This window comes from Podarcis tiliguerta (assembly GCF_965153285.1).
Source record: "Podarcis tiliguerta genome assembly, chromosome: 11".
Lineage (NCBI taxonomy): Eukaryota > Metazoa > Chordata > Lepidosauria > Squamata > Lacertidae > Podarcis > Podarcis tiliguerta.
This window is the reverse complement of record NC_139544.1, coordinates 6482980-6499487: the sequence shown is the minus strand read 5'-3', so window position 1 is coordinate 6499487 and position 16508 is coordinate 6482980. Positions and strand designations below refer to the sequence as shown.

Genomic DNA, 16508 nt, shown 5'->3' with positions numbered 1-16508 from the left:
TCTTGATTCCAAACTGTATAAAAGTCCATCTTTCACATGTTTCAGTCATTTACTTGATCATTTGAGGTTATATACATATTTGAAGTAGAAAATAAAAATATACCACTATAACCAAGATGGGTGTAGAACGAACTACCTGGATAACAAAAAGAAAAAGACATAATTAAGTTACAAATATAGCATAGAGGTACAGTTAACCAATTAGCTTTTAATCACATGATACCATATAACATTAAATGCAGACCTAAGTTATACACACTTTTATCTTCTAAACTGTTTCCAGAGAAAAACAAAATACACTTATTTGCGCATCATATTCTACACCACACATATCAGCTGAATTCACCTATTTTACATTATGCATTGCACATTTATTTTGTGAAACACCCTGAGATCTGCAGATATAGTGTGGTATACAAATTTGATAACTAAACAAACAAACAAATAAATAAATATATTGTGCCTTGGGAGAACATTCATTCAATATTCAATATTCCTAAAATGAGAATTCAGATTCAACTTGAATGAACAGGTTTGCACTGGGGAATTTTTAATGTAATAATTATCACTTTTCTAAAAGAAAAAGAACATAGCCATGTTAGGCTGAAACACAACAGTCTAAATAGCACCACTCACTACTGAATTTGTAACTTTTAAAGGTTTTTTTAAAAACTTATCTAGGAAGCTGAATTTTCCAAGATGATGAAACAGTTTGGGCACACAAAATCTAAGTCACTTATTATTTCTCTAGAACAATGAGAACAACTTGCAACTTGATAAGATTAGCGTAACTTGAGAATAGCGGGCCCTGTTCATATATTTTATTAATGGGAAAACCATTTATTTAAGTGTGTTTGAACCTCTCTCAATGATGCAAGGTGAAAATGTAGCATGTTTTAATGGTCAAGTAATCATTGTACCAGTTACTAGTAAGATGTCATCATTATGAAATGGTGGAAAAGCTCATATATGATCAGGTGCCTATGAGAAAGACTCCTGGGAGCTTGCTTGTGAGACTCTGGGGTGCCTACCTGTAAGATCTGTCTCATCTGGGAATGGGGACCAGCATTCCGGATCCTGCACTGTGGAGGAAGAGCTCTGTGAGAGCTTGCTTATGAGACACTAGGTGCCTAGCTGCAGATTCTGCCCAACCTGGCCTTTAGAAAGGGGGTAGGCCTGAAAGCTTTTTCAAAAACCAACAGCCCAAGATCCACTTTGTGCCTGTGAGGAAAACTTTTGTGAAACTGCTTGTGAGATTCTGTGGTGCTTACCTGTATAGTATATGCCACCTTGCTTGGGGAAACAACAGGGGGGGGGGGACATTCTGGCCAGTGGCATAGACAAAGCCGACCTTTTAACTTCTGCTTCTGACTTGCTGTAGATTATAAAACCTCAAATCACATCCAGAAGAGATAACAAGGAGTGGCTGACAAACTGCCCAGAGGCTGGGGTGGGAAACTATGGTGCTGCACAGGTAAATGAAACCTGTTTACATGTCCTGCATCACCCCAAGCATGGAGTGAGTCCAACTACTCCTTTGCTATTTAGCTGGTTAACCTCAAAATCGTGGACTGAGAACTTCGGGACATTCTGTTACTTTAGACCTCTGAACGTGCTGTTACTTGGTGACCATTTTCTGATCCCTAGACCTTTTCCATTTCAGCCTCAGATGGAGACAGCAGCCAAGATGCATCTAGAGGTCAACTGGGAAGCTCAGAGACTATGCTTCCTTTTAGGGGCTCTTCTTTTTATTCATTTTTTTAAAAACAATTTCTTTAGTTTTTGAACAATCCCGCTTTTCTTAATGGCTGTTATTTTTTGTGGTTTCATAGTTTGTTGTTAATCTCAAATTGACGAAACATTGTCAAAAAATTTTTTTTGAGAAGGTATCTCATCAGAACTTTAACTTTCATGTTGGACTTTTTCCATTAGCACTGCCACTCAAATCAGCCTCGCTGAGGTCAATATGTAGATTCTTGATTACTTTTTTTTTTTTTTGAAATTAGAGGTTTTGGAACTAGATGTGAGCCATTTTAATAATTAACATGACAAAAAAAATCTGTTGTCTGTCTGTCTCTTAGAAGAACTCAAGCCAAGCTTTACTTCAAAATGCTTGTGCCCAGACTGAGAATCCCTCTTTACAACTTTTGGGCACACATTGTATACTAACCCACCATCTGGATGATAAGCTTTTCTCTGAGATCAATTGGATAAAGCAATTATTAATGAAAATTAACCTTCTTTTGTGACTATGTATGCATATATCACCATTGTCTCTAACAGTTAATGTGGTGGCTCCATGCCAGCAACAGAGGAGTGAAATGTACCCCCACACAGAAAACACACATCCTTCTTCTCCATATTCAGAACACCCTACGCATGGGATTCTCTCAAAAGGTTTGTACATGCACAGTTTAAGGGTCATAGCTTAGTGGGGTCCCAAGTTCAATTCCTGGCATTTCTAGATAGAGGTGAGAGACCTTGATATGAAATACGGGATAGCCTTGCAAGTCAGGGCAGACAATACTTGGCTAGATGGACCAATGGTGTCTCTGTATGGCAATTTCTAGAACCAGGATCTGACTTTGTATAAGGCTATGTATGTTCCTAATGCCCCCATACAGGAACACAATGCTATATACAATTAAAAGTCCTGGTAATGGTAAAACCAGAGGAGAGCACTGGTCCCAGCAGGTCAACTGCTGTCTCCCTTCAACTAGAATATAAAAGAAACTCTCCCTCTGTAGAACGGGGTAAAGCCTCCTCTGTCTTTGTACTGTTCCAGTTGGGGACTGCAGCACATCCAGGTTTTGCCAACAATGTTGGCAACTGTAGCCTATTTACTTGGTCTCATAAACTGAGCGTGAGCCACCGACCTGTCCTTATATCTAGCCCTAACCAGCTTTTTTTCTGGGTGGGAGTGGATGGGTGAGCAATGGTTATCCAGCCCCAAACAGCTCCACCAACATCACTCCTCCAGCGTGCAGCTCCCTGTTGCACAGATCCAAAAATGCAGAAAGGCAAGAGTACCACTGGTGGGATTCACAGCAACAGTAACTCAAGGAAAGCCTACTGAATCTCAAGTCAGCTCACTGCCATCACTTGATAGCATTGGGCTTGTGCAGTATGTAAAACTGACAGTGACAATAGCTATCAAAGCCATTTCAGGCTTGAAGACTGATCTGTATTTATTTTAAATAGCAATGTAAACCATGAATGCAATTACAGTAGATTAAATAATAATAATAATAATAATAATAATAATAATAATAATAATAATTTATTATTTATACCCTGCCCATCTGGCTGAGTTTCCCCAGCCACTCTGGGGGAAATATATGTTTTATTTGCCTTTATTCTCATTGTGGAAGAAGGCAAACATAACATAAAATATAAGACAAATAGTTTGTAAGACACTGCAATATTCCAAGAGTGAAGCTATCTTGGAGTGGGGTCTACAAATGGTTTAACCTAGCATTGATTTCTTAATACTTGTCAACAACTATAAGCCACATGAAAAACTGAACTTTAGGTAAGTAATTTCAGGCAGACCAAATACAACTGACACCCAATGTGCTGCAGACCTGCACAAGCAAGCTTCCAGGGTATCAAGTGTTTACTTCAGTCACCCTAAGATGCCAACATCCTTATGGGCATTTACCAAATGTCCAGCCCCCAATCCAGAACCTTGTCAGGATGCTTGAAAGGGATATGAAAAGGAGCAGACGCGTCATTACAAAATTTGTCTCATCTACTGAAGTTTCTTTCTGCTTAGGTAGCCATACTTTAAGGCCACTGACACTCAAGTAATGGAGCTGCACAGTAAAGCAAGTGAACAAAATGTTTTGCTTAGATTTGTTTACTAGGCTAGAGGTACAAAGTTATCTCTTGCCATGCTAACCTGTAGGAGGCAAAGGTATTTTCTGTAGTCATAGGCAAACTCGGCCCTCCAGATGTTTTGGGACTACAACTCCCATTATCCCTGACCACTGGTCCTGTTAGCTAGGGATGATGGGAATTGAAGTCCCAAAACATCCGGAGGGCTGAGTTTGCCTATGCCTGGTCTATAGCAGTGTTCCCCAACCTTGGGCCTCCAGCTGTTTTTGGACTACAATTCCCATCATCCTTGACCACTGGTCTTGCTAGCGAGGGATGATGGGAGTTGTAGTCCAAAAACAGCTGGAGGCCCAAGGTTGGGGAACACTGGTCTATAGCACCTCCCTGCTACTGGGCTCCAACACAAACAAATCAAGGATTTTAGAAAGTCCTTAGGTGTATCCAGTGCTTTTTTTCTTAAAAAAATGTTTAGGGGTACTCTCATTTTCCTACTCATATTGAAATACTGCCCCTCAATGAGGCCAAACTTAAATTCACAAAATGTTCAGGGGTAAGTGTACCCCTGCGTCCCCCCCCCCAAAAAAGCACTGGATGTATCATTATCCAACCGGCATTGGCCTCCCCTGGGAAGTTTTAATCTTCTTTGCAGAGTTCTTTTCCTCAAGCAGGGAAAAAACCCCAACCATTTAGATCTATTTAACAAGTATTAGAAGTTGATTGGTATTTTCCTTCTCTTAACAGGTGAAACTATTACATTATTAAGGAAGGTATGAGATATGAAGTTGAACCATGGAAAACAAGACAGTGGTGGTGATTACTGGCATATGAAGGTCTATAGAGTGCCCCAAGGGATTTCACAATGTATTATGCCATTCCACTACCACTGTGCTTGAATTTATTCTTCCTTTTCACCACAAAAGCAGCAAAAAAACCTACGGCTTTTAGAATCTCTGAATATTTACAAGTTTGTTAGGACTTAAAAACAGTATAAAGTAATGATAAAAGAAGAGATTATATAACTGGCACCACAAGAATAAAGCAGCTTGGCTTAATTAACTTCACAGGGAGATACTGTAGAACAGCATTCTATGAAACTGCAAATGTAGCTGAATATGGGAGCCCTAAATGTTTATGTTTAAAGGTAAAAAAAAAAAAAATCACTGTACGTTAAGGAACTTCTGCTTAAATTATGAGATTCAATTTCTGGAAGAGCAAGATATGATAACCTCCATGCAGCTCCGTGCATAGGTAGAAGTCATGCATCTCTTCAGTAGTAGTGAATAATGATGAAGGCAGAAGAATACAAAAGCATGCACACACAGGCACCCCCCCCCCATGCAATGATCACTTATCCTTCTCATTTTGAGAGCCTTAAGCTATACATTAAGAAAATAATGTGTCATTTAACAAAGATGCTTCAGTGCAGACAAACATCTCATTTAATAGCACCCATAACCTAGGAACACTGGATTGCAATTTGCACCTCTATAATTAGTATTTCAGTATCCAGCAGAAAAACAAACAAACCATGCTTGAAGTGAAAGTTAAGCAAATGAATGAAATAATTATCGTCTCCGATGATGGGCAATACTGTATTTAACTCGCAGTGACATGAAGATTAAGAAAATAATACTTTGTATCAGAGGCTTTCAATCTTTTTGAGTCCACGGCTACCTTGGCCAACTACATTCTTTCTGTGGCACCCCTGTGGGGCTCACGAGCCCATTTATGTCACCCCTTGCCTGCAGAGCAGGCAGCCTCTCACTGTTTTTCAAACACCCTCCATTGCGGAGTGTTCCCTCAGTCTCCTCTCTTCTCCCTTCTCCTTGGGCGTCCTCTGGGCAGCCACAGCTGCAGCCCCTGGTCTCTGAGCTGCACCCCCCTACCCCAAAGAGAGCTGCCTGCTCACACTGCCCCACAGGGACCTGGGAAGCACCCCCTGGCCAGCCCAGAGGCACCATTTGCCTGGGGAGCTTGTAGTCAGGGCTGCTGCAACAAACAGCTGTGCAAGCCTTTGGGAGGCAGAGATGCAAGAGGTTCATCAGAGGAGGCAGGGATGGAAAGAGGGACAGAGGCCAGTGTTGCCCGTGGCACCCCTGACCATCATTCAAGGCACCCAAGGGTGCCACGGCACACTGGCTGAAAACCACTGCTTTATATAATGATTTCAGTCAGTTGGTAATGTTAAATTACTAATTTAATGAGGCTGACCAGAGACGGTTTAGTTCATCATGCAAAGTTTAGGTTACTGTGCTGCCTAGTGAGATTACTTTCTCAAATCTGCATTTATTTGCTTTTCAGCATTTAACTAGTCTAACCTTACGACTTAACTGCACACATACAATGCAAACCTATGCACGACTATTCGAAAGCAAGCTCTATTCCATTCAATGGGGCTTACTGCAACGTAAATGTGTATAGGATTGCAGCTTTAATAGAAATATGCCAGGGCTGCATGCAAAACTAAAATAAAAAGTTGCTCATCTTAACTTTCAGTAGCATCATTAAGCAAACTAAGAAGAAACAACAGCCCTACTTAATTAATGCTTCAATGATAGTATAGTAATATTATTACTTACTACCTCCAGGATCTTCCATAAAGTACGCAGAAATGCTGGCTTCATCTTTTCCATATTGATTCTGTGCCACCAATGTGTAATCGCCGTTGTTCACATGAGTAGGGTTGTCCAGCTGCAGGCAGCCGTGGTATTCCGTTTGATTTACAACATGTATTTTAGTCCAGATATAGACGGACTCGTTCAACTTAACCCCATCATGCAACCATGTCAGGATAGGTTGCGGGTTCCCCCTCACGCTGAATGGAATACACCAGTGGTGGTCCGGATATGGAATTTCAAGATACGTGATATTTGGTGCAACTATATTAAGAACAAATAAGAGTAATGTTAGTATACTACATTTTCTCTTCCTTGAAAATTCATCAGTTTGTTTTAAATCATTAAAGCAAAGCAGCTGGCATCCATATAAATGCAATGAATAAATGAATTCCAAAAGCAAATTTGTTATGTTTTTAATATATATATATTAAAGCATTCTTTAGAGGAAGTTATAACAGAGGATCATTTAAGCTATGATTTATGATTTCCTTCTTCACTTTTTGGAGGGGCAGTGGCTTTTTCATATTGTTCAATCACTAACTAGTGTTTCCCACCCACTTCACAACTGAGTTTATTCTACCTAAACCTTTAATATATTTCACATTTACATACACCTCTTTTTCTGACAGCGCAGTCATATCCATTTCTATCTGAAATAAGCCACTACTTCAATGGGTCTTACTTCCTCATAAGTAGGTATCTGATTGCTGCTTGAACCTACTCTGTTATAACGTTATTCCAGCAAATTTTGTAATATTTACAGCAGAAGTTGACATAACTAGGCAAGGCAAAACTTAAAATGCAGCACAGTTCCCTTAAAACTTTGATATTTGCATGTTCTGAGAACTAGAACAGAGAGGAAAATGAATGATTTAATATTGTCTGTGGTCACGCTCTTCTCTTGCCTTAAGGCCAAAAGAAGAGCAATTCTGCACCATTAATCAATTTTCTGCCATAAATGATGGAATTGGGCCAAAAAGAAACAGATTGTCAATGTCCTCCGATTTACTGAAGCTCCAACTTCAGTTTGCACATACACAATGAATACAGGGAAGACCTTTAGCAACCTCAAAGGAAGATGTTTGTTGGTGTGTTGAGGGTGACAATCATAAGCATTTAATGACTCTTCTCTTCAGTGCTAATCCTTACTAATATATACTTTATAAACTTTTATCTTTTTGGAGAAGGCTGAGCAGAAATTCTAAAATTGTTCTCTACTGATGCCACTTGGCTACAATTATCTGCAGCTAAAGTTTTACGCAAGTTTATTTACATACAGAACACCACGAGGTCAACAGAAGCTTGGTCTTCGCCCACAATGTTTTCTGCTACACAAGAAATCTGCACGCCACTGTCATTGGATGATATATTCTTTATGGTTAGGGAAGCTGGGTTCTTATTTGTGTCATTCTAGAAGAAAAGCAAGGGAGAAATAAAGAGGTTAGGAGTGGTTTCCCTAACATGATCTGATACTAAGAAACTTATTTGAATTTAAACATATTTACAAAAGAGTTTATTCAATTTAAATAAAGCACCTATTAGTTTGAAGGCTATATTTTGGTTTGTAGCTATGTAATTGCTGTCTCATGAATTACTCATGGGAGGCATTCTAGAGGCTGGGTGCTATAACTGAGAATGTCTGCTTATAGCAAGTGACTCCTGAGAAGACTTTACAATCACTGTGGTCTATACAGAGGAGGTGATCTCCTAGGTGCCCTGGTTCCAAGTTGTTTATACAGTATTGCATCCCCAAATAAATATATTTTATCAGGAATAGGGAATAGCCCTGGGTGTCAAATAAAAAAAAGCCCTAGTAACCTCCTATCAAATTATACCTTCCAGTGCTTAATTGTTACAAGAGTACTTCCACTGCGCTCACTATGGTTAAAGGTAAAGGTAAAGGGACCCCTGGCCATTAGGTCTAGTCGTGACCAACTCTGGGGTTGTGCGCTCATCTCGCTCTATAGGCCGAGGGAGCCGGAGTTTGTCCGCAGACAGCTTCCGGGTCATGTGGCCACCATGACTTCTGGCGAACAGAGCAGCACATGGAAACGCCGTTTACCTTCCCGCTGGAGTGGTACCTATTGATGTCCTTGCACTTTGATGTGCTTTCGAACTGCTAGGTTGGCAGGGACCGAACAACGGGAGCTCACCCCGTCGCGGGGATTCGAACCGCCGACCTTCTGATCGGCAAGTCCTAGGCTCAGTGGTTTAACCCACAGCGCCACCCGCGTATGGTTATGTAACTATAACTCTAGCCACAGAAACTAAACAGTGAACATACCCATATACATATAAATGGATGCAAAGAAATGCCATAGACCATGTATGAATTAGGCAGGATAATAAGTTGCCGCATGACTTGCTCCAATCAATATGCACACATGGTATACCAACCCACATACAAACAGGAGTGAGAGATGGATTAAGGGCATACTCTCACACAGACACACCTATATGTGTTGTTGCTTTACAGAAGCCCATCTATCATGTGAAGAACTGAAGCAGTATGTCATATCCTATCATCGCCTCAATTTGCTCATGTTCAGGTGAGCAAAAACTCTAATGCATTCTTAATGAATTGTAGGTACATTATTATTAGCATTTGTCATGGTGAATAGTTTTACTAGTGCATGAAGAATTTGGCTAGAAATCAAATATTAAACTGGTTCACTGTATGTGGGTTCTGATAATTATCAGACAATTTTTCTGAGATGAGAAAATTAACCACATGTATTCAACACAAACCACAAATTCCATTCCATTTGCATTAATGGCCTCGTAATCTAGGACATTAAATGACAATAACCACCAGAGGTTTTCTTTCACTAAACAGACATTATAAGTATGTTTGTATTTTTATATAAAAAGTAGATAGTGATAGGATTGTGAAGGAAAGAGTGTGCTATCTGAGGCAATTGGCAATTCCTCACAATAATCGGGGATATGATCCTGCCCAGCATGGGTCAAGACAGTGGGCGCCTCTGAGGACGACCAGTGAAGAAGAAATTACATTTTGCGGTGCCTGCCATTCATCTGCCCTTGGGCTTCATTCCAGGCTAGCATCATTATTGTGATGTCAGCCTAGAGCAGGGGTCTGCAACCCGCGGCTCCGGAGCCGCATGTGGCTCTTTTACACCTTTGCCGTGGCTCCGGGGCGGATACTAGCGAGGGGAGGAGCCGCATTGTGCGCCCTGACACTCCCCACTGTGGCGGGTGCTGTACTGGCTGTGACGTCGCATGGGGGCGGTGCGTGTGTTAGTCACGCACCGTCCCAACGTCACCTTCCCACCCGCCCACTACATTGTAAGGGGCATGTGTGCTGGTCACTGCATTGAAAGGGGGCATGTACGCTGGTCACTGTTTTGAAGGGGAGTGAAGAACACTCACACACAAAAAGGTAACTTGTTAATTTAATGTTTATTTCTATGAGGAGGAGTAATTCTGAGGGGTCAAACAAAGAAATAATTAAAAAGTGACAAAAAAGTTATTTTTATAATGATGAGTTTTACGGCTCCCAGTTTTTTTTTCTTCGGAAACGGGTCCAAGTGGCTCTTTTTGTCTTAAAGGTTGCAGACCCCTGGCCTAGAGGCAGCGCATAGTGGAAAGGCCACAAAAGCTTATAAGGGGAAGGTGACAATACGCCCAGTCAAATGTGAGCAGCTTCTTCTGCTGATTCAGGCTGTAGGCCAGGCATGTCCAAAGTCAATTTCGGGGGCCTAAACAAAGCAACAAAGCTCAACAACTTGAATCCTAAAAAAAGGTCAACAACTTTGGTCGGCCTTTTGGTCGGCCCCCACGGCCCTTCACTTCAGCAAATCTGGCCCTCTTCGAAAAAAGTTTGGACATCACTGTGTAGGCTCTGCAAGTATTACTATAAAGGTAAAGGTAAAGGGACTCCTGACCATTAGGTCCAGTCATGGCTGACTGGGGTTGCGGTGCTCATCTCGCTTTATTGGCCGAGGGAGCCGGCGTACAGCTTCCGGGTCATATGGCCAGGATGACTAAGCCGCTTCTGGCGAACCAGAGCAGCGCACGGAAACACTGTTTACCTTCCCGCTGGAGCAGTACCTAGTTATCTACTTGCACTGGTGTGCTTTCGAACTGCTAGGCTGGCAGGAGCAGGGACCGAGCAACAGGAGCTCACCCCGTCGCTGGAATTCGAACTGCCGACCTTCTGACTGGCAAGTCCTAGTCTCTGTGGTTTAACCCACAGCGTCACCTGCTATCGATGTGGGCAATTCATTAACTCACAGGACTGATGAGGAATGTCTGCGGGGTTCCTGACAGGCACTTAAAGAGTTCTAAGATGCATAATTCCATTTAATCTGCATTACTGCATCTGGCACTTTTACTTCAGGTAGGGTGTGGGATTTGCACCATTCCTTAAAAACCAATACGTATACAGCTTTGGCAGATCCAGATACTTCAATATGAAATTCTTACCTCATGTTTTGAAACAATATTATTGAAAACCCAAGTTATACTTGGTGATGGACTTCCAGTAGCCTCACAGTACAATGTGACACTTCTTCCTTCAAGAACAGTGAGGTTCTGTGTGTTCAGCCTAACTGAAGGCAAGCCTACAAAGCAAGAAAGAGAGAAGTCTCTATGCCACGCTTTCAGCAAATATCACAGGTGAACCATATGCATCTTGCTTCTCATAAACTATTTGAACATAACACTTGTGAACAGACTTTTCAAATATTATTTTGGCATATCAAAAAACAGTTATATGAAGAAATGGGAACCAACTGAGTTGTTAAGGCTCCTTAATAGAAGCCACCAAAAATGCTTCATAATAAGGAAAACTCCATGAAGTGATGACAATATGTCCATGATGCCAACAACATAGAACATCCCCATCACAAGTAATCTTTTTTTATAACAATTTATGTGTAATGTTTTTTGAATCTCTTCACCCTGCTGCCAATTATTATATACCAGCTATGAAGAATTATCACCAGGACCGCAAGCTTTAGTTCTGCAGAGCAATGAAAGGCTTAAATGCAGATTAAAATTTTCTCCATGATTAATCATTGGTACTCACACAATCAGTGCAGGCCACACAGATACTCTGAATCCCTCCACCCTCTGGCAAAATCAATGAAAGTGAAACTTCTAATAAACTTTCCTTTTAGTTTGCAACCTTCTGCTTTATATCCAGATTTTTCCCATTTCAAAGTGAAACCACTAGGGTTTTCCTTCTGGCAAGAACCACAAACAACGGAACCAGGCCACGCTCAGTTAAAATCAATGTCAGTATGGGTTTTTTTTCAAATCTGGGTTTTCCGCAATACTTAAGGGATTTGAACTTGTTCATGTTAAGTCATTTTGAAGTTGGTGTGCTTTGTATACAGGAATAGCCTATATTCTGGGTTCCCAATCTGAGGAGAAATATGGTATTTCTAAACATGAAATGTAATACGTTTAGTAAAATCTCACTCAACAGAAACTTCCTTCCATATCTTGAAAAAGATGCCTATATTGAGGTTTTGCTTGGCATCACCAGGACTGGGCAAGCAGCCTCACTTTGCTCACTGACTGCTCTGCCCATCTGCTTGAGACTGCTCACTAGATTAGCAGCTTCCTCCCAAAACTTCTATGGGTCTGGTCTTGCCAGGGCTGCTCATGTGTGCCATTTCACCCACAAGAAGGAGACAGATCATGCTCACTGATTTCAATACATTCAGTATTGTTATTATGATATCAGACCCTCCAAGTGTCCCTATTTTCCAGGCACAGTCCCAGACTTAAAGAAGCCATCCTGGTTTCTGATTTGATGCCAGAATGCCCTGCTTTTTCTTAGGATATCCCTATTTTCGTCGGAGAAATGTTGGAGGGTATGGAGTTCTGCAACCCACGAGCCAAGGAAATAAGTAACTATACAACCTTTAGAAGACATCTGAAGGTAGCCCTGTATGGGGAAGTTTTTTAAAGTTTATTATGTTTTTATTTATGTTGGAAGCCGCCCAGAATAGCTGGGGTCCTTTACCTTTTTTTAGGTTGGTTAAGCAATTCTAGGCATGTTTGTTATCTCAAATAACTGAGAGGGCATAGCAGTACATCTCTGTACAGAGATTGTAGGCTCTGTATCGACATGAGTTTATTTCTGTAACCGTGCCTCATTCTGTTTCTACTTTCCAGTTATGGTGTAGTTGTTTCATCATGTGCTGACAGGCATGCCAGTCTTGCAAGGTTGATTCTATTGTATTGCAAGGTTTAATGGCTCCATTAGCCATTAAATATGTGGTCTGTATTAACTATCAAGGCTCTTGTATTAATATAAAAAGCCCAGAATAACTTGGGTCCAGGATACCTTAATGACCGCCTGAGGCTTTCTATCACAGCATAACCTGAGTTAATCTGGAGGAGTGCTATTACTTGTCCCCTGTGTTTCAGATGCCCAACTGGCTTCAATTATAAGTTGAGTACAAGCGACTCCCCATTTACACAGGGGTTACGTTCCCGGGTACCATGCATATATATGAAATAGCGTATAGTAGGGAACACCATCTAAAAAGCCAAACTCTGACAAAAAAACTCATAAAAATCTGCCAAACTCCACCACAATTGCTCCCTTCTAAACTCAGATTCCAACTCTCCACAAGCCTTGAAGGTCAGTGCAAAGGCTCCTACGATTGCTAGCTATTTTCCCTCTCTTTTCAGGCCCTTTTTGCAGTTTAAATCAATGGATTTGATTATTTCCTGGCACTGTGCATATATGTGGTTGTGCGTGAGTCAAATGCACATAAGTGGGAAGACACCTGAATCCAGCAGATATTTGACAAGCACCCTCAGTCCTAACTTTCAGATGTTTCTTGAAAACTTTTTCTAATGACGACTGGCCTGTTCAGTTGTTTATATTTTTTTCAAGGTTAACCAGACATTTTAATATTTATTTTGAATTGTTTTATGTATCTTATGATTTATTGTATTATGCATACACTGTTGTATACCACCTTGATATTTTATATGAGTGGGTGGTATGTAAATATTTCTATAAACAAATGAAACTATTTCCAATATTCAGATGTGAGTGCTGTTGCTCTAGCCAAGCAGAAGGGTAAGGTATTAACAGGCATAGGGGACCGCCAGGGTTTGCCAAAGTGCTGCAAGGGGAGAAAAACCTAAGGTGGGGAACCTCAAAAATAGCCCAAAAAGGACTGAGAATGATCAACAGCTATGGAATGTTAACTGGCTATTTATTGCAAGGATGAGGAAGATGGAAAACTGGGTGGGACAAGGAATGGAATGAAGTATCCCAGAGAAGGGCATGGCTGGCTTACTGGACGAATGAGCAAGAAGCGCTCTACACTGTCACATTTTGTTGCAGGCAGGCGCCCTAGTGCTATATTAATAAGAGGGACAAAAAAAATTGAAGGAAAGTATAATGTACTTAAAGTTCGATAGAACTGAAATGACAAATCATTTTCTTGCCTAGCAAGGTTTTACAATGAACACATTACTAAGGCAGCTTATTTTGCGTCCAAAGATCAGTTTGTGGGAATTGTAGACAATTCATTGTCCGTTCCGTTTGCAAAACTGTACATTAAACACTACTGAAAGCTCCATTACTCTTCCTCTGGATGTAGCAATCTGTCGACAAAAATGTCCATCAGCTTTTATTAACTGTCAACGCAACCTATGGAACAGTTAGATATGAATGACACTAGCTAAGAAACAGGCAGGAGCAATAATATAATTGTTTCAGTTCTGAGCAGCTTGTGGCCATACTGGCTTGCAAGAGGAAATTTAGAAGCTAGGCTCCTTTTTGCAGGGACATTAATTTCAAGCACAATCTCCACAGCATCTGTCACGTGAAGTGAAAACTAATATAAACTCCAAATCACAGGAAAGTCTTCATATCAATATGTAAAATTCAAATGCAACCTGTTAAATACTTAATATCAATTCAGAAAGGCCCTTTTGATATCAAAGGCACGGTTGTCAGAAATACTCAAAGGGCTCTCTCAGCTGCTGCAACCACTCTCTGGAACTCACCGCCTCAGGAGATTTGCTTGCCCCCCCACCCCTTGATGGCACTCTGCCAGCACGAGTTTTGCTTTGTTTCTGCAAGCTTTGAGCTATGGCGCTAGTTGAAATTTGCTTTCGCTGCAGCCCTTTGTTTTTACGATTGTATCTCCTGCTTGTTTGCTTCTGTTTTCATTTTATTTGTGTGTTTATGCTTTTGAGTATGCCTTTCTGCTTGCGTTTTGCATTTTGATGTTAGTTACTTGGAAAGGGTCACATTTTGACTTAGAAAGGCAGGGTGTCAGTACTCCTTTTAAGAACACAGTAAGTAATAAATGTCAAGACATCTCTTGTACAAATTTTTAACTCTGATCCTCTTTTTAACTAGCAAAGGGCATACAACTCTCCACTTGCAGTCGTGCTGTACTGGCTCTTGTGGGGCTACAAGGCCTTCTTAATGCAGCCCCATTAGATACCTGTTGGACTTTGCCACCTGGTGGTAAGCAAGAAGAAATGTAATGCCTCTATGTCTCATCAGGATAGCTTGCACCCGCTTGCACCTCATCTAGGTAACATTTGGGGAGGGGGTGCAGTTTTGGGAGCTTCCTTTATTTTATTGATAATCCTATCATGGTGCCAAAAGCTGCAGAGTATTCTCAGACAATAACAAAGGGGTGGGGAAAATCTAGGGTGGGGGGCATTCTGGCTGAAGAATGTGGGACAGAATAGGCTATGATCACTCCAGTATAACGCAGAAAGCAAAATATATTTAAGGTTAGGTTGATAGCTTAGATTTTTCTTCATCAACTTTATTTCACATACTTGTGAATCCTATTGGTATTAGCATTATACAAGCATGGAAGTCTATGCCAGGAACCAGTTATGAATTCAGATAGCTGTTTTATTCTGAAGCAATATAATTTTTAAAAACACAAATTTTGTAGAATAATAATGCTCCAAATATTCCTCTCAACTATGCCAATGAATCAAGTCTTATGACTGAAAATTCATTGCTAGAATCCAGAATTTATCAGGAAATGACATTTGGGTAGACAACCTGGATCTACAAGTTCAATAAAAACAAACATGCATATAATCCTACTGGAGGCCACTTCATTATTGTAGCATTATTGCCAAATCTAAGGAACCTTACTTGTGGGTGTTCTATTTCTGACCCAGATGTCCTCAGAATACATCTCAACTAAGACACCTATGCAAATAAAACTTGGAATTTATTAATTCCATAGTCATAAAAAACCAAGATATTTTGATGGATGCAGAAGACAAAAAAAGAACTAAAATTTAATTAAATGACATTATGGGACCAATCGCTTCTGCACCCATTATAAATGTTCACTAGTTCTTCTAAAGAATAGGCCTTTTACTGTGTCACATCCTCCCTCCCCTCACCAGCAGGAAAACACCATCTGACCTTCATTAAAGTCTTTGAAATCCTTATCTAAAATCTACTTAAGCATCTTCTTGGAAGTGTTCTAAGACACAGACTAAATAATTTAGAAGGGGAACAGCAAACATCTATTATACTGAAGTTTTAAGTATATTTTTATTGTTTCATAAATCTGTGTTCATATTCAGGTATTCATTCACTGTGACAACATTTCAGGAGCAGACTGATACTTCTCAAATCATCCTGAAGTCTCATGCATACCACAATTGCACAATTGCATGGCTGCATGTATTCTGTCTCCAGTTTAGAAGCTGTAATTTCCTGTATTTCAATAGAGGGTTAGCAGTGGCTACTAGCCATGATGGATGGCTATGCTCTATCACTAGCTCCATAGCTTGAGGCAACAATGCTTTCAAATACCAGTTGCTAGAAACCATGGGAAGTTCTAGTGTCCATGTTACGCTTGCTGGTTTCCCATAGGCGTGTGGTTGGCCACTGTGAGAACAGTGTGCTGGACTAGATGGGCCCCTGGCCTGATCGAGAAGGCTATTCTTATGTTCTTATGTATTCAAAGAAAATAATTAACAGGTGCGAGAAGAAGAATTTACAAGGTTCTCCAACACAATAGAATTTGACCAACCACTTGACTTTGTAACTTATAAAGTAGCACT

The 16508-nt window shown here is 40.6% G+C and overlaps 1 protein-coding gene across 7 annotated transcripts in view; it reads right to left on the bottom strand.

Annotated features, from left to right (window-relative positions):
* NTRK2 (neurotrophic receptor tyrosine kinase 2) overlaps positions 1–16508 on the bottom strand; it is a 182840-nt gene that overhangs the window by 121721 nt on the left and 44611 nt on the right. For 2 of the 7 annotated variants that reach the window (XM_083403383.1, XM_083403384.1), the window contains exons 6-10: positions 10902–11038; positions 7733–7865; positions 6417–6716; positions 1032–1082; positions 104–136 (exon numbers count right to left, since the gene is read on the bottom strand). In XM_083403383.1, the coding sequence (XP_083259509.1) occupies positions 104–136; positions 1032–1082; positions 6417–6716; positions 7733–7865; positions 10902–11038 (654 nt within the window). The remainder of the gene's footprint in view (positions 1–103; positions 137–1031; positions 1083–6416; positions 6717–7732; positions 7866–10901; positions 11039–16508) is intronic. The other 5 variants (XM_083403378.1, XM_083403379.1, XM_083403381.1 and 2 more) reach the window with 5 other exon arrangements.